The 19,389-nt window shown below is 40.0% G+C and overlaps 2 protein-coding genes across 11 annotated transcripts in view; one reads left to right on the top strand and one right to left on the bottom strand.

Annotated features, from left to right (window-relative positions):
• The window catches only part of ctnnd2b (catenin (cadherin-associated protein), delta 2b), a 141,206-nt gene extending 126,043 nt beyond the window's left edge, over nt 1-15,163 (top strand). For 7 of the 10 annotated variants that reach the window (XM_088310923.1, XM_088310926.1, XM_088310922.1 and 4 more), the window contains 8 exons: nt 3,613-3,786; nt 5,635-5,785; nt 7,007-7,265; nt 8,104-8,197; nt 8,313-8,439; nt 9,836-9,964; nt 11,222-11,298; nt 11,994-15,163. In XM_088310923.1, coding sequence (XP_088167049.1) covers nt 3,613-3,786; nt 5,635-5,785; nt 7,007-7,265; nt 8,104-8,197; nt 8,313-8,439; nt 9,836-9,964; nt 11,222-11,298; nt 11,994-12,257 — 1,275 coding nt within the window. In that variant the 3' untranslated portion in view covers nt 12,258-15,163. The remainder of the gene's footprint in view (nt 1-3,612; nt 3,787-5,634; nt 5,786-7,006; nt 7,266-8,103; nt 8,198-8,312; nt 8,440-9,835; nt 9,965-11,221; nt 11,299-11,993) is intronic. The other 3 variants (XM_088310932.1, XM_088310928.1, XM_088310924.1) reach the window with 1 other exon arrangement.
• A 2,216-nt stretch (nt 15,164-17,379) lies between these two features.
• LOC148325628 (coiled-coil domain-containing protein 42 like-2-like) lies at nt 17,380-18,288 on the bottom strand. Its single transcript, XM_088312105.1, has one exon. The coding sequence runs from the start codon at nt 18,286-18,288 to the stop codon at nt 17,380-17,382; it is 909 nt and encodes a 302-aa protein (XP_088168231.1).
• Nucleotides 18,289-19,389: the final 1,101 nt, after the last annotated feature.

The following is a 19,389-nucleotide window of genomic DNA, read 5'->3' as shown; positions in this document are numbered from 1 at the left end:
CCCATATGTCGAAACACGCATCGAATCTTTTATTGGTGGAGTACACTTTGTGAAACAAGTCAATTTTGACACCATAAATGGTAGCTCTGCCTGACAGCAGGCATCATGGGGTGCCGTTGACCACAGGAAACATCACACAGGAGTGTGGAATTAGCATCAGCAAATGTGACGGCCATACAGTACACTTTTGTGTCAAAGTCAACGGCCTGCTTGGCAGCGTAATCAAGACGGCAAAACGGCCCCTGCTAGTGACCGGGAGAGGCAGTCAGTAATGTAGTTCACCTTGCTAGCAGCATGCTGGATGTCTGTAGTGAACACAGATATGGCGGCAAACTGACAATGCTGTATATCTGACTATGGCTCAGAGCAATTGGCCATGGCAAATGTCAGCAGCTTGTGCTCCACGACCCAAGTGACCTGGCAGACCTCCAAGTGGAGGAGGAAATGTTGGATGGTGGGGAACAGGCCAAGGAACTATCTGTCAAAGGTGCTGTTCTTCCACATGTTGTCACAGAGCTGCCTGCTGATGAAGGAAGTGGTTGCCAGGCCCCACCCACAAACTGCTCACACACTGTTGTGTCTGTTGTGAGGGCGACCGGGACAGAGGTAGACGATGTGCCACTAGAGCTGCATTGGCCAGCGCAGCCTTGGCAGAGTTGAAAGCATGGTCCATCCCCGGGGACCAGTCCTTGTCATCCTTAGTTCCTTTTCCCCGCAGGACCTCATACATCTGCGTGGGGAATTAACCGTTTATACAAGTTCACCATGGTCGAAAACTCTTGCAGGGATTCACCATGGAGGGGTGTGAAAAACTGGCAACAGCGTCCAACCTGATGGGAAGTGGTACAGCTCCCCGTGGCATGACACGGTGCCCAAGGATGGTATTTGCTGACAAATTGGCACTTGGCCGGTTTGATGATGAGGCATTGCTCGCTGAGTCACTCGCAGGCGGAGGTGCGTCAGCTGATCCTCCGCAACTCTGACACAGCACAGAGTCTATAAGGCGGTGAGACTTCTGCGCTTCCCCCATGAGGTCGAAAGGCGCCGCAAGAATTCAAAAAGCCGACGAGTGTGACGACAGCTGTCTTAGGCACATCCTTTTGGATGTAGCGATACCTGATGGTAGCCGTGCAACAGTCATGGTGTCCACTGGTTGTACCAGCAGAATGCTGCGCTGATCGCCAGAGTCTATCAGGATATATCGGCCAGATATAGAGTTTGTAATAACAGCTTGCAGACCCAGCACCCATAGCTGCAAAAGACTTGTGTTCTGGCCCCTTGAAATTGGAGAGTTTGCAAGCCCACTTGGCCTTAGCACCAAAGCTGCCATGCTGGTAGCCGGCCGTCACGCTGCTGCAGTGCATTATGTGTCTTCCAGGGGTGGCGGCAGGGCCCAGGTGTTCTGCTTGGGAATCAGCGCATGAACAAACTGTGATTGGCTAGGAAAACCTTGCATTGATTGAAGTTTTTGGAGCAGTAGTGGGTAGAAATGGCAATTGCGGCGCTCACCAGCACTGGAAGCTGCCATAGGAAGATGTGAGTGAATAGGAATGAGGGATCACCAGTTTGGAGTTCAAAGAGTCTCAAAGGGAATGACTGCAATGCATCAAACGTGCACCATTACTGCTCACATCGGGGTTACAAGTTGTGGAGATGCAGAAAATGACAAGACAAGGAGACAAAGGCAAGTTATGTCTTCTTTACTCTCCACATAAAACTGATTGTTGACAGAGTAAGCAGCAATCTAGTCGTCTTTAGACATTGCAAGTCAATCATCCTTTTGAACCAGGACCCTCCTTTAAAGGTACAGGCTCGTGGTGAATATCTGCCCTTTGTGGGTCACCGCAGTGCCTCAGGACACCCCAAAACTGGCATGTTTGTGCAACCATTAACATTGCATCATCAGAGTGAGCAAGCCATTTTTCAACACTTTGGATTGGTCAGTAATCTGTAAAAATAACTGACCAATAGTGTAGACATGAATCCTATTGTATTATAGCGAATATTGATTGTGACATCGGCCGGACGCCAACAAGCAAACAGCGACAAACAGCGTCTTCTCAAAGAATACTCCCAAAAATTGAAGGATCCCCCACACCTATCTACGAACCCATATAGATATTTTCAACCAACCCACTGCTTGACGCGCATCGAGACGCCCCATCTGGAAGAACCCCCAACAGCTTGGAAGAAGTACAATAATCACCATCCAAAGGGGTCCCCTAATGACATCTGGTGACAGACCCTACTTAACAGGTCCCTGGTACAGAGCTTTCAAGAACCATGAGTAAATTCAGGAATGGTCATAGTCATTGCTTGACCAATGAGCGGCCTACACCGTGCTTGTGGAGAGGAGCAGACAAAGGAAGACAACACTGAAGTGTGCCATGGCCAAAGTCTGACAGAAAGATTAGCCATTACCCACTCACCAAACCAGAAGCCAACGGCTTTGCTTTGCATCCACTAAATTAATATATCAAGTAAACCAAGAGAAGCTCAGAATATGAGTCTTTGACACATCAAAACAACATCTTATCTTTTATTGCTCTGTTAATATCAGTTTGTGTCTACCTTTCTTTATTAATAAAAATGTTCATTTTAGTAGATTTGTATCTGTTATCTAATCTATAATCCAAGACGCAGCATCAGCCCCATTTTGTGCAAAATTAAGCTATTTAAATTGATGCTCCATCTTCTTGTCAAGCTTATAATAAGCAATCAGAGGCACATTCTGGGTGAGTGGCAGACATCTTTTACATTTGGTGAAGATAGGGAATGGAGAGCCCAACATACCCGGTGTATGAATAACTAATTAGTCAGAATTTTTTGCTCTTTTCTTTTCAAGCAAAGACAGAGCAAGATTTTGAAACGGTAATACTGAGGCAGGCATTTTGCCTTCCATTTGTCAAGGAAAGTCTCAACCTTTTTTTTTCCGTAACTAGAGTGTTTAGTGATATCACAAGTAACCCTGTGTTCACATTTAAAAGGATAAATAAAAACTCCTTGCTTTAAGATCATACATCATCTATCTGTGTGTCGCCACTTCAGTGCAGCTGTAGCCAATTAACATGAAGGAGCAAATAGAGCCCTTATTGGAGCGGCCCTAAACTAATAACTGTGGGCAATTACAAAAAAAAAGAGGACAGTAGAAAAGTAGCTTGGATGAAATACATGGGAGGAAGTTCAGGAGATTACCATCCATAAATGTTCAAAATCACTTGTCTAGTTCCGATTCACATCATGTTCACTCTCGGCATCATCAAAAATAATAATATCGCACCCCCCACCCCCCCAAAAAAAAATCCGGTAATCAAAATCTAGTCAGATTACCTTTAAACCACTCGCCCTAAATCTTCACCTGAAGTGGTATCATTTCAATGTTTGGCTACAGTGTGTTGCTGCTGCTCCAGAGACTATGATACTGATTTGATGTTAATAATTAGCCTTTCTCACTGTCTGTTTAAATCTTGCAATAGTTTCCCATCCATACCGATGATTCAATGCTATTGTCTTGTCTTTTGTCCTGGGTTGACAGATCCGATGAGGAATCAGCCAATCTGACCACTGAAGTGCCATCATTGACTTGCCTTACCTGTGTCATTTTTTTCACAGTGGGACGGTGTCGGTCCATTTCCAGACCTGGCGGAGCCCCCAAAAGGCATTCAGATGTTATGGCATCCCAGTATTGTCAAGCCCTACCTTACCCTTCTGTCTGAATGCTCCAACCCAGACACCCTGGAGGGAGCAGCTGGTGCTCTGCAAAACCTTGCTGCTGGGAGTTGGAAGGTATAACCTCAAAATAATGTGTGTATTGAACTCCACAGAGAGCCAGAAAGATCACTTGTATAAGCCACCAGTGCTCTGGGGAGAATACCACTCTATTATATATGTACTATAGCAAGATGTTCTGTCTCTGCAAAACACTCACAAGTGTGTAACCATCCATTTTTAAGTAAAATTATATCCATATATCCTTGAGTGTCACAATGGGAGTAGAAGATTTTCTCAGTGAAATAGGATGACAGACTGTGTGCAAATTGTGTAAAACAGGGGTGTCAAACTCCCTTTTTTTGTGGGCCACACTGTAGTAATGGTTTCCCTCCGAGGTCCAATACAATATTTGTATTTGGACTTGCGTTCTTAGAAGTTGAAATGTGTAACTAGAAATGTCAAAATTAGAGAAACGGGTCATTTTATTGTAGTCTCCTTACTTCTTCTCAGATGTGTAAAATTTTCTTTTGAAGTTAATATAACGCAACAAAATAATGGGCAAGTTTTCAAATCGGAAGTCAAGGAATGTGTTCAATTATTGTTTAATTTGTTTAAAACAATAGTGGGGTGTTGCTAACACAAATACACAATTTCTCAACGTGATTAAAAGTGAAGACAATTTATATTTTCGGTACATGTTTTAGCAAGAATTGGAAGTAGATGTATAGCAGTCCGCATAAGATCATGTGACAAACCAGATCTGGCCCCCAGGCCTTGACTTTTGTGCCTGTGGCATGAGAAATAAGATCATTATTCATAGCTGCGATTGTGACTCTTTAATAAACCTAGCCTTTACATTTTTGGACAAATTTAATGTGAGAGGATTTAAACTCCTAAAGCCGCACTTGCTTGGAATGCAGAAATGTATAAATGTGGAGTAGCAGTGATATACACTCACCTCACTGTGCTGTTCTGTTATGTGGAAGACGTTTTGCCTCTCATTTGAGCAGGCTTCATCAGTTCAACACTTGCCTGAGTTGGCATAGAAAAAAATATTTCTGCTCCAAGTTGGATGCATGCCCCAACCACACGTGGTTTTCTGATGCTTTGCGGAGAGGCCTCTCTCCATCAACATGAGTCATTAGGTGCACACTTCTTTATTAACGTTTTTGTTATATTTTGGAGAGAAAATTAGTGAGTCTATTTGGAAAGGATGAAAGAATGGTACGCTTCCTCCTCTGTTTCGATACTTGCATCTTCATGTAGTTGGCCTCCCTAACTCCTCTTTGAAAGCATGTCTTCTCTGTCAAGAATATGTCCATTTCTTTCTTCAAAAGTGCTGCTTCTCTTTGAAGTGCAGGTCGACAGCTGAGTCTTGACCTGTGGAGGTCTAGTTGCAATCGATTCGTTGCCCTAAAAATGAAATGAATCAGAACATTCAAAAGTATATTCCAATGAAATGAATTTGTTATTACCGTACTTAGTCATTTCAGTAGTTGATTGGCAATTGGTTATTTTGTAATGGCAGACGTAACAATTCGTAAAAAGAAGAACAGTAGTATTCAGTACAAGAAATGTTAAATACATTTTGCCATCAATTTCAAAGCACACTCAGACTTTGTGCATGTCGTCAACAACCATTAGCCTAATGAAAAAAGTAATTTCCATGGCAACTGAATATTCTAATTCACTGAGCAAGGCCAACAACGTTCAGTCAGTGTACAGACTGTGCTCAGCAAATAATTAACCAGCATTGAAGCATTATTGTGTTGCAGTGATCTTTGGCAGCATTTGCAATACTATTTAGAAAACAACAAATTTACTGATGAATTGTGTCACAGACAGTAATCTACTTTATTATATACTGAATTAAACCAAATGCATGTCCTTTGACCATCTTTCTCTTTTTATGTCCACGTCCAGTGGTCAGTCTATATCCGGGCTGCAGTGCGTAAAGAAAAGGGCCTTCCTATCCTCGTAGAGTTACTGAGGATAGACAATGACAGAGTCGTCTGTGCCATTGCCACTGCCTTGAGGAACATGGCACTGGACATCAGAAACAAGGAACTAATTGGTAAGTAACTGACCAAAATGAGTATATAAAATGAGTATATATATATATATATATATATATATATATATATATATATATATATATATATATATATATATATATATATATATTTATTAATTCTTTTTTTTTGTCAGCAACAGTGTTACCTTCAACAAGGTTCATTGATTTGGTTAAAAGGATTGATTTCTTCTGAGTGTCAGCTTCTGGGAGTTTTTACGATGGATTTCATTGAGGACTACTACTAACCTTTTTAGGCATACAAATAATAAGATCCATGATGGCTTTGGTAAAAACTAAACAAAAAGGCCTCATAAGAGATGCATAAAACGTTATATTTTCGTGAGCAGGGTTCGCCCACTGGCCAGTTGACCAGCGTGTGCGTGACGTCACTGGCCCAACGGTGTCGTCTTCAGGCTGAAGATAGCGATGACAATCTGTCGTTACGTATTGGTCGCTCCGCTTTTATTGTTTAAATAAAGGAGAAACGAAATAAATGAGAAGAAAAAACACAATGAACACACTTCACAGCCAGAAAGTCAGAGATGTGACTCGATCATGTCATATCCGCCTCTATCATTTTTCTCTGTCGCTTTGCCCCATTCTGGGAGATTTTCAAAGCGTAATGCTGAATCCATGATAATGTGTATCAAATCGAGAAACTGTTCATTGCGGCATGGATAATTTATTACTTAATACAATATATTAAAATTTGTTAAAAACGTGTCCCATACACTTTGGTGTTTAATAATACCAAGGAATTGTAACTAGTCTAGTTTCTTGAATAGACTTGCGGAATATAAAATTTTGGTGTCATTGAACTTGTGTATGTTGTCCAAATACATAAAGTCTGAGCCGAAAGTCATTTGCAGCCTGGGGAACATGGAAAGTGCTCGCAGCCCACAACCTTTGACTGAAGCAGACTTGCTAGCCACGTGGGCACCATTCCATCAAACACACCCACCGATAATATATCTCAATGGGTTTGTTTGCTAGCCACGTGGGCACCATTCCATCAAACACACCCACCGATAATATATCTCAATGGGTTTGTTTTTCTTCTCCGATCTCAGTTTTCTCTGTTTCTTTTCTGAAGGGATCATTCCAATTCATAAAGAGCACTTCAACAGAATTAACTACTCATTCAGGAATGACCAAAGTTTGCTCACAATCATTTAGTCCTAGTTCCATTTATTGTGGCGTTTTCCCCCACTGTGACAACAGGTAAATATGCCATGAGGGACCTGGTGCATCGATTACCTGGTGGCAGTACCAACAACAACAGCAGTAGTGGTGGAGGAAGTGGCACTGGTGGTTCCAACAGTTGTGCTCTGGTAGGGAAGACCATGTCGGACGACACTATCACAGCTATCTGCTGTGCCCTGCATGAAGTCATCACCAAAAACATGGAGAACACCAAGGCCCTGAGGGACGCCGGGGGCATAGAGAAGCTCATTGGAGTCGCCCGAAGCAAAGGAGACAAGTAAGTGGAATCTTATTTATAAGACTCAGAGCAAATTGAAATGCGTTTGTTATTTTAATAGAGGGAGAAGTGACAACAGCTTCTTATTTAAAATGACCCATTATATTTATATTGGATGCATTCTATATGACTGAGTGCAGGGTACAACTTCTCAGCCAATTGTGGGAATACTGACATGGTATAATTTCAGGACTATGCATTTGTACATTATTGGGAAAAAAATCATATTTCCAAGTCGATTAGTGGCACTAAATCTTGAATAGTTGGTTTTGCATATTAAATGATATATATTACATACATATTTTTAAAAATAGCTTGCAAAGACAATATAAAAGAAATGATCACCTACAAAAGGCCCTGTGCAGAACTATTGAACAACAAGTGCATATGCATTTAGCAAGTGCACTTTTCCGAAAAAAACACGTCATAGTCCAACAAATGGAAAAATGCAATTTTATCGAAATGTTAAATGGTAATTGCAGTGCACATATATGGCGCTTTATCTTCATCATACGTTTAAGAAGCCATATTCATCGCACTCAAACATATTGGAGTGTAGCCTAGACCAATGTGTTGACGTAACGTGTCAACCCATGGAAATGTTTTTCTTTTTAGTATAAATTGAATTTACTTTATCTCTTCGACTCGAATCTGAATTCTGATTCGTCGTTTGTTTTCAAAGGCCAATTTATAACTCAATGGATTCACAGAGTCGTGTCATGATAATTTTCAAAATGAAAGAAAAGAGACTCATTGTCCCTCGTTGCAATCGGCAGTGCGTAAAATCAAATCATCCAGGCAGACTGGCTTTATTCTCTCTTCCTTTTCTCCTCTGCTGAATTCCCAGACATAGTCCCAAAGTGGTGAAAGCGGCATCTCAAGTGCTGAACAGCATGTGGCAATACAGAGACCTGCGCAGCCTTTACAAAAAGGTACATCCAGTAGTGCAATTTGTTGATTTCTCTCTGGTCGCATAAAAACGACTGAAAATGTGGCCATTAATCGCTAATTGTTCTTACCTTTTCCTTTTCTCACCCTTCTCTCTAGGATGGCTATTCCCAGTACCACTTTATCGGTTCTTCTTCCACAATAGAAAGGGACAGGCAGCGGCCTTATTCTTCCTCTCGTACGCCATCCATCTCTCCGGTACGGACCTCACCAAACAATCGATCAGGTGAGTGTGTATCCTTTTTGTCTTCCTAGCATGTGCTCCGGTCCAAATATCTCATCATGTTTATTTTTTTGTTTTTTTTTAAGTTCACTCAGTTGTAACTTAAGAACTCTTACTTTGCATAGTAGATTTGATTTTTTTTAGAGAGATTATATCCACATATAGGGCTCTATATTCATATTATCTAGTAAAAGCTCAGTCTAAGAGCTGTGTGCCTACACCTCAATTAAATCCATCAAAATTGACTACTACTTGATAAATTGCACCTGGTTCTTAAAGTTTTGTCGACTTTCAGCTCCCAAATTATCAGGTGCGGCAGGGGCGAGTAAAAGAAAATGCTCTCGGTCTGCCAGAACACCCAGCATGATGCCGTGCCTTCTGCCAAATTGCCAAACACACTAATCAAGATGCGCCAGTTTTAATGCCTGAGTGCTGTCTACAAATAGAGAGGGGGCATAGACTCTGCCTTAGAATTGCTAAAATATTACGTTAAGCACCTAAGGGGCTTATTGTATCAAAATCGGACTGCTGAACATTTCAGTTACTCTCTTTGTATTTAAGCCTTATTTTTACCATTGTTTTTTTTTTTATCTCCAAGGAAACATATTTAGTAAGTTTGTGTTGAAATTAAGTAGTACGCACTACACAGCCAATGAGTGTTGAAAAATAACTAATTCAGGAATTCAGGAGAAATGTCTAATAACATTATATATGTGTTTTAATCAATGCAAAAAGCTTGCAAATGTAGCTGAAGCAAAACAAGTAAAAATAATAATGTATAAATAAAAAAAATGGTATTTGATACATTTTTCCAAGTTATCAGTCAGCGCACTCAAGAAGATACTGACTCAATTCAAAGTTCCCAGATGGGAACTGAAAGCATTAACTTGGCCGATGACTACCCTGTCATCACCTCCTCCACTTAGCAGATGTTCTACTGTGGCTTCTGTGGGTTCTCTCCGCATGCTCCGGCCTCCTCTCGCAAGCCGCAGCGTCTCGGTTGCATGCAGGTGTGAATGTGAGTGTAATGGTTGTGTTTCTCTATATGGGAAACTTCTGATTACCGCTGACAAATGTCAGAAGAGAGCCTCCAGAAAAATGGATAGCTTGTTGGATATTGAGAGAATGAAGTGCTCAGAGACAGAGGGGAAAAAAATAACAAATAATACAAAGGTGAAAATATATTATAAAAGAAAAATACAGGAGGCTAAAGGACTTAAGCGTTACCTAAAATCACACTGTGGGTGATTGTGAGAGAAAATAATACTGACAGTAAGTGTTCCTACAAAGGTAAATTACTGTTTGTGTTATTAAGAACCTTAATTACTCTGTGCTTTACCCTAAAAAAGCAACCACTTGTGCAATGATGAAGGTTTAAGATGTTCCTTGTACGTCACAGCAAGTGCGCCAGCGTCACCGAGGGATATGATGGCGTTAAAGGAGAGGAAGAACGACTACGAGATGACCGGCAACGCAACCTACCGTGGGAACAAGGGTGAACATACATCCCGCAAGGATGCCACCATGGGTAGGCAAAATCATGTCCTGACAATATATGCTAATACATTTTAAATTTCGGACTCAATTGCAATGTCAGGGATTCTGGTCCCTGGAAAAAAAAAATCTCATAATGGCACCTCCCTGTCAATGCTGTAATACTATTTCTTAATGCCCACTGTCAGTCGTGGATGCATGAGCACTTCAATGAAAGAACTACTCTGTGTTATTGTTTTTTTTTTTTAGTTGTCACACAATACGCAACCATTATGGCTGCCTTCCCATCTGTGACAACTATGTTTTTGTGTTGCTTTAGTTTTTGTTTTGTTGGTCCAATGATAAAATACCACTGTCAATGCCAATACTGCATGAACCAGGATTAAACTTGTGATACAAAACACAAGTGCATAAGTCTTCAATTATGCTTCAGCTACAGGATACTTTTGTATTTGGATATCTTACTGAAATCTCAACTGCGATTTGCTGGCAATCAGTTCAGGGTGTCCCCGCCGACTACCCCAAGACAGCTGGGATAGGCTCCAGCACGCCCGCGACTTTTGTGAAGAGAAGCGACTTGGATAATGGACAGATACTGAAATTTCCTATTGGATAATCGGATATTTGGATAAAAAAAAAAAAAATAATTCATCTATTTATTTATTTATGTGCTTGGTTAAGGATACAGAAAACAAAAAACACATTTCCTCTTAATTAAAAAAAGACATCTGGTTTTCGTTTTTAGATAATCAACATTGTATACTTAAATGTAAACTAAAACAACATTATTTTCCTCTCTAGGGGCATTAGGGAGAATTTAGATAATTTTGTCGAAGTGATGTCAGAACCAAAATAGCGATTTTGCCAGCCTAAACAGCACATTTGAGTAAGCCTGCCTGGATTTTTAAAATGTGCTGGAACAGCATTTATGTCAGGCTGTCAGGATCAAAATGTCTGGAGTCATTTATGTCCACTGTCTTACAAGAGTAATTTAATGACTTCGCCAACCTAAATGGAGGTGCTAGCGGTAGCGTGTGCTAGCGCTGGAGTTGTCGCTAAACACTGGCAAAAGGCACCATACAGATACATTGTCAGCATAATTATTTATTTTAGCTCCATTAATCAGCGATTGGACGTTATTCCAGGACGTCATAGTGTTGTTGAAGTCTGTAGCAAATGATCCCAAGTCAAGTCAGCCATTATGTCGCAACACGCTGCCATGAACAACTTCAAAATCAAAGCGTAATTGAACGATTCACTTACGAGATGATTTTAATCTGTTTCTCCATAGTTCAACTCTCCAGTGGTTCTTCAACTCTTCACAGAGGAGCATATGTGTCACCGACTGATGACCTCAAGTATAATCAGGTACAAATGCCTTTTGATGTTAGCACTACTTGCCAAAAAACAGATTATTTATCAATGTTTAGCATTGACCCCAACAAACATCCACATCCTTGGAAATCTTTACAGTCATCCTGTCAAAAAGTCATAGGCCATCAATTGTTGTTTTAACAATGCATAGGAACCATACAACCAAAGTTTCACTCAATAGAGCACAGACCAGCAAGCGTTAATTCTTGTGATTCAATTCTTGCATGCGGAAAGTTTACCTAAACATTTTGTCATTCACGCCACCCACTGAATTATGCTCATATGAATATTCAGTATGAGGCCAGACTCAACAATTTAATTCATCCTCTGTGACCAGTTCTGTAATTTCATTGGTCTGGAGTGATAAGATCTGTAATTCCACTCGCAGCTTGAAGCTCATCAGTAAAAAATCATAAATAAACAGCAGCACATTTATAGCCGCAGTTTAAAGCAGTCTGGAAAGTACGTTACAACATTCTATTGCGTTATACAATAATATTCATTGATATTTATAAATACAATTGTACATGTGGCCAGAAAGCAAAGCGTGAAGAGTCTCTGTTGTGAAAAGCAAGGGTGCAGTCAGTGAATGGGACAACATAATTATTTCTACTCCCCAGGGTGCATGAGGCTGTTGTGCTTTCTACTGTTCTTCCTTTTAAGAAATTGCTATTTTCTTCAATCTACAGGTCTCATCTCAAGGATTGCCTTCAGAGCCCTACCCGCCTTTCCAAAATCCTCCCCCTAATGACAGCAGCAACTATGAGGACCAGGCCTTTTACGAGAACCAGGTTCATGCCGGGGGGCGCCCTCCTCAGGGTGAACTCAACATGCACTTGCAGGGCCTGAAGTCCACCGGAAACTATGTCGACTTCTACTCAGCCTCTCGGCCCTACAGTGAGCTTAACTACGAGACAAGTCACTATCCGGCCTCTCCGGATTCCTGGGTCTGAAGGCAAGGGAGGTGAGGGAGGCGCAGACGGGAAGAGGAGTCTGAAACATGAGGAAGTAGGAAAGACACCCACCTCCCTGTTATTTAGTTCCTAAGTAGCATCATAGGTAGCAGGACATCCAAGTGCAAGACAGGGACAGAGAGAGGATTTAAACTGAACGGACAATGAACTCCTTCCACAGACTTAAAGAGGAGCACGATCGAGAGGAGGCAACGAAAGATCTGAGGGCGGCAGAAAAGAGGCCTTGCATGTGCATGCACACCACCAACAACTGACAGACATTTTCTTTCTGTATTTAGTTTGTGACCAAACTGCCAGAAAGCCTGGCAGATTGAAAGCGAATGACGTGCTGCGCTTGGAGGCCGTTGGATAAAGAACGCGAGTGGGGAAGATGTGAATATTGAGTCACAAGTCAATCGAGTGACACAAAAAAGTGGGAAATATATTGAGGTGAAGGCGAATGAGCAAAGAATGGAAAAAGGAAACGCATGAAAGTTTTCCGAAAGCGCATGGAAGTTGTCACGGATAGCTGAGAGAAACGTTTGTACATATGTGATATAGTAACATGGCTTTTAGTAATGTGAAGCACAAGAAGCAGAGCTGTAGGACATGTAGGACATCTGATACACAAACTTGGTTTCTCTCCGTGGCTTCGATGTGATGTATCCTCCTCCGGGCGAAGGTTGCTTTTGGACGTTGTCATTTGTAACAGTATGTTTTTTGTTTTTTTTTCTCATTTGTTTGTGTTTCTACTTTATATATTCTTGGTTGTATAGTATTTGATGTACACTGTACATTTACTGGCAATGCATTGTGTATTTGTACATTGCAGTATTACCTGTGTCAGGCCTGCACCACATTGGCCCAGCTCACCTCTTCACTATCCCGTCACTATGTCCTTCACATAGAAACACACACGCATAGACGCAAAGTAAAAATGCCTATTAAAGGAGAAATTAGAGTGGGTAACAGTGCTCCATTGACTGCCTTATATACAATCGCAAAGTAGGATCAATTCTACATTCATGGTCTGGTTTGTTTTTTAGGTACGGTAAATAAAGCACGACTGGAACGTATAGTTAACCCCACAATGATAGCCTGGTCAGATTCTGAGTTAAAGTAAAAAGACTGTAAGATACTATGTTAAGTCATATTGATTTTTACTCTTTTCCATTTATTTATGTGAGTTTACAGGATTGTTTATAACGGTGAAAAAGAGTGCTCTGAATTTTTCAATAGTTTTATTTTGTCACTTTTATGTGTCAAAGCATTCAACATCCGCACGTCCCATTCAACTTCAACTCCAAATATGGCCAGACTATGAATAATTATGGACCTAATTGTTTGTGATCAAGTTAGCAAGATCAGTGGAATTCTTATTCTAGCCGCTGCCACCTTATTTTGTCTTGAAACGATGACATGTTAATGTAGCTTTAATTTAGCCACAACTAGAGAGTTGACATGCAAGTAAAGCATTGATCCTATCGTGGTAATTATACACAGTATTAGATATATTGTGTCATCCATTTTTAATTATAGGATGAAAACACTTCAGTAAACCTGAAAAAAAGGTGTGAACGCCGACAGTTCGACACTTTTTAAATCTATTATTGCTTCCGTGAGGTAATTAAGGGATGGATGTCAGACTGGATAACTGGTATCAAAAGAACCACGAAGGCCATGTAACAGTGAAGATGGAGTTCATAGCAAACTACTGTATGTAAATATTTATAGATTTTTTTTTTTTTTAAGCGATCGCTTCATACACGCCCCTTAAAGAGCCAGTGAGCCCTTCATTTCCGTGCTCAGTGTGTACATAATAGTGCCAAACAAGGTTTCTGCCACCCCTCGCCCAACTGGAGGGCAGGGAACACATTTAATGGTTTAGTTGGGACATTCTTGCGATTTTAACTTTGTCAGTTTGTAAATGCTTAATTTTTTTCCCCCTTCCCTGTCATGAATTATTTTGTTTTGTTTATGTTTTTTCTAAATTGTGTACTTCTGACATGGAAGTTGTGTAACTGCACTGGGACCAGAAAGAATTCAAAACAAATACATAAAAATATTAAAAAATATATATCTATAAATAAAAAAAATAAACAATTACATTAAAACAAAGGAAAGGCAACTGTACAAAATTTGTTCATTTCCATGTGATCAAATAATCAATGTTTGAAGTACAACAAAACTTTTATGAGAAATGGGTTGCAATTACTTCATGGTAGACTATTAATAGAGTTCTGTTAATAGAGTATGAATATATATTATATAAATATATACTTTTTACGTGCAGATGTGGATGTCAGAGCAGCAACATTATTAAGACTTCATGTAGGATGTTCACTTTTTACTTTGCTGGTCAACACACTGAACTGTCGACTTTTGTGTGCTAATGTTGCTATGTGGAGTAGATTAGATCAAGGCTTGCGGATCCATGTTGTCACTCAAAACATCCACGATTCCAAAGTTCTTGAAACTGTACTGCCAGAAGTAAATCAAATGATTACAAATTTGATTTTGTTCCCTCCTTTAAACACAAATGAATGGATGGCATTGACCTAAACTGGGTGCATGGATATTTTGTCACAAATTAAGATGAAACAAAAATGGTGATTTTCATTTCTTTTTAATGAGGTTGTACAAAGCTCTGTTTCTCCCTGTTGAATGTTTTTTGAAGGCTGAGAATCCTGGCAAAAGACACTGTATCTGTTGACAGATTCTTGACAACGTTGTATATGTCATCGTGAACCCGTGGCAGTAAAACCAACAGTAAGGACTTTGTAGAGATTGGTGGTTTCCAAACCAAACATGTTTTAAAAAGACAATTGTGAATCTTTATATGCCTCAAACTGATTGCAACTGCTCCAAAATATAAACGGTCTATTGAAGAGGAAATTGCGAGTTGTTTGTTTGTTGCTAGTTCTGATTTCAGTGTCGCATTTCAGTCTGAAATAAATTTAGGAGCAACCAACTACAACAGGCAAATACAGAAAATCGTTTTCAATTTTCTTATTTCTAGTCAATTCATCTGGGTAGAGATGGGCACAGGTCTTTGACTGAAAAAGTCCATGTCTTAAGGTTCCCAGTCCAAATCAAGTCTCAAGTCACTGACCACGAGTCCAAGTCAAAAGCTTTAACAGCCTGTTGCCATGCTGGTGATTGATTGTGGTGTGGCATTTGTCTACTGTAAGTCATTAATATTGGACGTTGCTTGTTGCACGGAAAGGGAGGGACAGAGTGCGAGAAGGACACACACAGGGAAATTTGAGTATGGAAAAAAAAAATGAGATTAAGCCACACCATAGACTCTTGTAAAGTACACGAGACCCAAAAGAAGAGTCCAAGTCAATTCTCAAGTCTTTAAGTGGACGAGTCGAAGTGGAGTTGAAAGTCTCTAAAGCTGCCCTTGAAATTGAAAAGTAAAAAAAAAAAAATGCAATCTAAGTGCAACAGTATAAGTATAAGAAATATAACAAAACACACATTTTTTTCAAAAGTCTTTGACGCCGGTGTGTTGTTACACACACCTGTTTGTGCTCTTGCAGATTTCAAAAGTCAAGAATGGCTAACATTTTCTCATGTGTGATCTTCGGGTCATTGAGGCAAAAAAACATCAATCATCGATGATAAAGGAGCAGCCAGTTGGTGGCGTCTTTGTACATTGCACGCAAATGTGAAATATTTTGCAAAATATGCTAAATATTTTTTCCTCTTAACTTCAGCGGTAACAATTGTTTTCTACAGCATCTGTTTTGTCGCAGCCGAAACACTTCCACCCGACAGAGGTAGCGCCCAATTTAACAAAATCCTCACTGGAGGATGAGGATGCTGCAGAACTATTCCCATTCGCTGACATTGTTGCTATGCAGCTGGGAGCGAAATGTGTTCATCATAATGGGCACGTCCGTACAGTGTCAATTTAACGCTATTTAATTTTTATTTTTATCAGTATCAGAGGTGTCAAACCCACATCCACAAAGCAAAAAACATGCCAGTTTGGGTCTTGCCATAGGTGGCTGCTTTAGTGAAAGCACCTGTGGCTAAAGCAAAACTGTGTCTGGGTTTTTAGTTTCTGGCCTTGGATTTGATAACCCTATTCATCATCCCCCCAAAATACGCCAGTAATATTGTAGGTGTGATATGGCACACCCCTAGTATAACATCCACCACACATCAGTGGATCAAATCCACCTAAATCGTTTTACGCCACCCACACGACAACTTAGACCAGGTGGTCTAAAATCTAGTCAAATTCCTGTCACCACAATATCAGGTGCACCGGAGGCATGCAATCTAAAACGCTCTTGATTTGCCAGAAGGCCCAACAAGATGCACCACGGTATGCCAAATACCCAAATGGTAAACTAGATTATATGCTACAAAATGAAGACGCCCCCCCCCCTGTATTAAGGCGACTGCATGTGAACCTGTCTACAAAAAAAGGGCCCTAACATGCATGCGTCAGTTTTCATGGAAAAGGCATATCAGAGAAACATTAAGTGTAATTAGTAACGGACAGAAAACATGTAAATAATCATGAAATCTCCTTTGAGACAAACACCTGTAAAAACTCAAATGAAATTCAGTCGTGTAATGTCTTTAACATCAGTGATCATATTATCAGAAAATGAGTCATAAATAAACAGCCTGAAACCAAAGCCAACCTTGAGCATCCTTATTATGTATGGACATACAGCAATACCAAAATAAATACATTAAAAATGTAAAACCCTGAAAGTTTATGTATGTATATTAACTGACAAGGCTACCACAAAAAAAAAAAAAACACCCAAAAAATCCTTCATTTATATTTTAATCACAAAATAGGCATTGGGACACTCATGAATAAAATATGCTACTGTTTTAGAACATGTCTACAGGGATGGGTCTACTGTATTCATCAGTATGTCTTCCTTGTCGGCATCATCTTCATCATGGCATTGTGTAACTTTTGCTGAGAACTCCGGAGAATGTCAGTAGGTTGTGTGCAGGAACTTGTTGTCTTGAGTCTCGACTCCTATTCTGTTCACACTACAAGCTTGGCAATTATAATTCTGGTCAATGTCATGAACGTGTGAGCTGGGTACAGAAGGGAACTGTTGAAAGAATGTTGCTGTAGCGTTTAGTTTTCTCCTTTTATGTTTGCTTCATACTCTTTCAAGATCTCAAAGTGGTCTAGCATAAAAGAGTGGATATTTTCCAACTGTTTCTCTGTCTCGTTCAAAGCCACGCCCTGCTTATCGCATACCTTCCCACCGATCATCTCGTAAAGGCTGAGGATGGACATCTTAATCTGAGCCAGCAGGTTCAATTTCCTTGATGCCGTTTCCTCAATGCGTTTCCACTCTTTGAACCAAAATTCCACTTTGATTTTGGATTCAAACAATTCTGGCATTAGCTGGGTAAGCTCCATATCAAGCTCCTGTCTTTCCAACTCGTACTGTTTCTGCAAAGCTATCTGTGTTTTCCTCTGCTGGTTGGTCTGCTCATAAGCCTCGCCTTCCCTCTGCGACAGCTGGTCCTCAACACTGTGAAGACTCTCGATGTGATCTGTTAGAGCCTCCTCGTCTTCAAACGATGTCATGACAACCAGTGTATGCATGAACTGCTGATATATCGTGTGCTGGTGCATGACATTCAGGCGCTCCTGTTTTGACTCCCTCATCTCCGAACATTCTATCATCAGATTCCTTATCTGAGCCTCCTTTTGAAGCGCCATTTTTTCCTCATTATCCGCTTTGGCTGAGGCTTGATCAACAATTTCATCGGCAAGATATGGATCCCTGCTGAGGAAGAGTTCCTCAACTTCACTTATTTCCTGCAGTAACTCATTTTCCCGCGCTTTCAAACTCTCCAACTGCTCTTGCAGTTGATCTGACTGAGCCTCAAGATCTTTCTCCTCACGCCGTATCAGTATTTCCGTATAAATGTCATCCCATTCAGTCGAGCCTTTAGTCTTTCGCGTTTGTGGAATCTGTCGACTGTTTCCTTGAGAGGGCTTCGCTTTCACCTTCAGGATCTTTTTGGACATTACACCTAATTAAAGGGAATATTGAGTACTTCACAAAATATATTTATGGTTGGTGCATATTATTTGTGCATCACATACATTATAATTATACTAGAGATATTCAATCAGAGATATAAGACAGATACCAATGCTATGTCATCCCTTCTTTCCACGCTGATGTTTTGATGTGTATTTGGCACTCCTCTAAATGATCATTCACACCTTATTACAACATAATGATGATTCAAAGATGTGACATCATGGCAGTTTGGGTGCACCAGCATCATCAGAGGTATTCATGGGGGTTACGCCAACATTCACATGAGACACAAACACACTCGCGAATGAAAAGCATATTGTCAGCTGACACTGTTAGTAACAGCTTCCTCAACTTTACTGAAAAAAATAAATTGGTAATCAGAATAATAATCATATCACCACTATTATTACTCTTAATCAATATTATTATAATTGTAATAATGCAATTTAATTGAATTTAAGTGAATATTCTCCATTGTATTTAGATATTTCAAACTCCTTTTTCAAAATCAGATACAACTATGCCATGCTTTCAAAGCAACATGGTTTACACTTTGGTCCAGGGAGCTCGATGGGAATCATTTTTTAAATCAAATTTCTGCACAGTTAATGCTGTTTTCATTCGACAAGCTGATTGCTGTGTCAATTTATTTTGTTGTAAAATCACAAAGTTGAAAAAAAAAAACAACAAAACTAAAGACTGATTGATTTTGTCAAAAGAGAAATATCCAAGTTCTCAATTCATATAATGGATGGATGTGTCATGTACTCTTCAAAAAATCCAAACGTTAAAATAAAAATAATATTAAAGACAAGAAACAGATCTTTAATCTCAAAGTATCAAACAAACTTGGAGTCTTTTTCAACTTTGTCATTTTCCTTTGTAAACACAACCAAAGAATCCAACCTACCCTTTTGGGTCCTATCCCACTTTCCCATTTAAAACATAACCAGTTGAAAAATAAATAAATAAACAAAATCACTTGAACTGGAAAGTTTGCCAGAGTACAAACAAAAGCACTGCATTTCTCCAAATTCTGCATCGGATTTTTAGACGTTGGAATAAGCTTTTCATTTGCATTA

Source organism: Idiotropiscis lumnitzeri, chromosome 12, assembly GCF_059441095.1.
Source record: "Idiotropiscis lumnitzeri isolate Australia: NSW breed Sydney's pygmy pipehorse chromosome 12, RoL_Ilum_1.0, whole genome shotgun sequence".
Taxonomy (NCBI): Eukaryota; Metazoa; Chordata; class Actinopteri; order Syngnathiformes; family Syngnathidae; genus Idiotropiscis; species Idiotropiscis lumnitzeri.
The sequence above is the reverse complement of the archived record's forward strand: the minus strand, read 5'-3'. Positions and strand labels throughout refer to the sequence as shown.

Coding starts and splice junctions, on each gene's coding strand:
- LOC148325628 (XM_088312105.1), bottom strand. CDS start 18,288: ATGTCCAAAAAGATCCTGAAGGTGAAAGCGAAGCCCTCTCAAGGAAAC.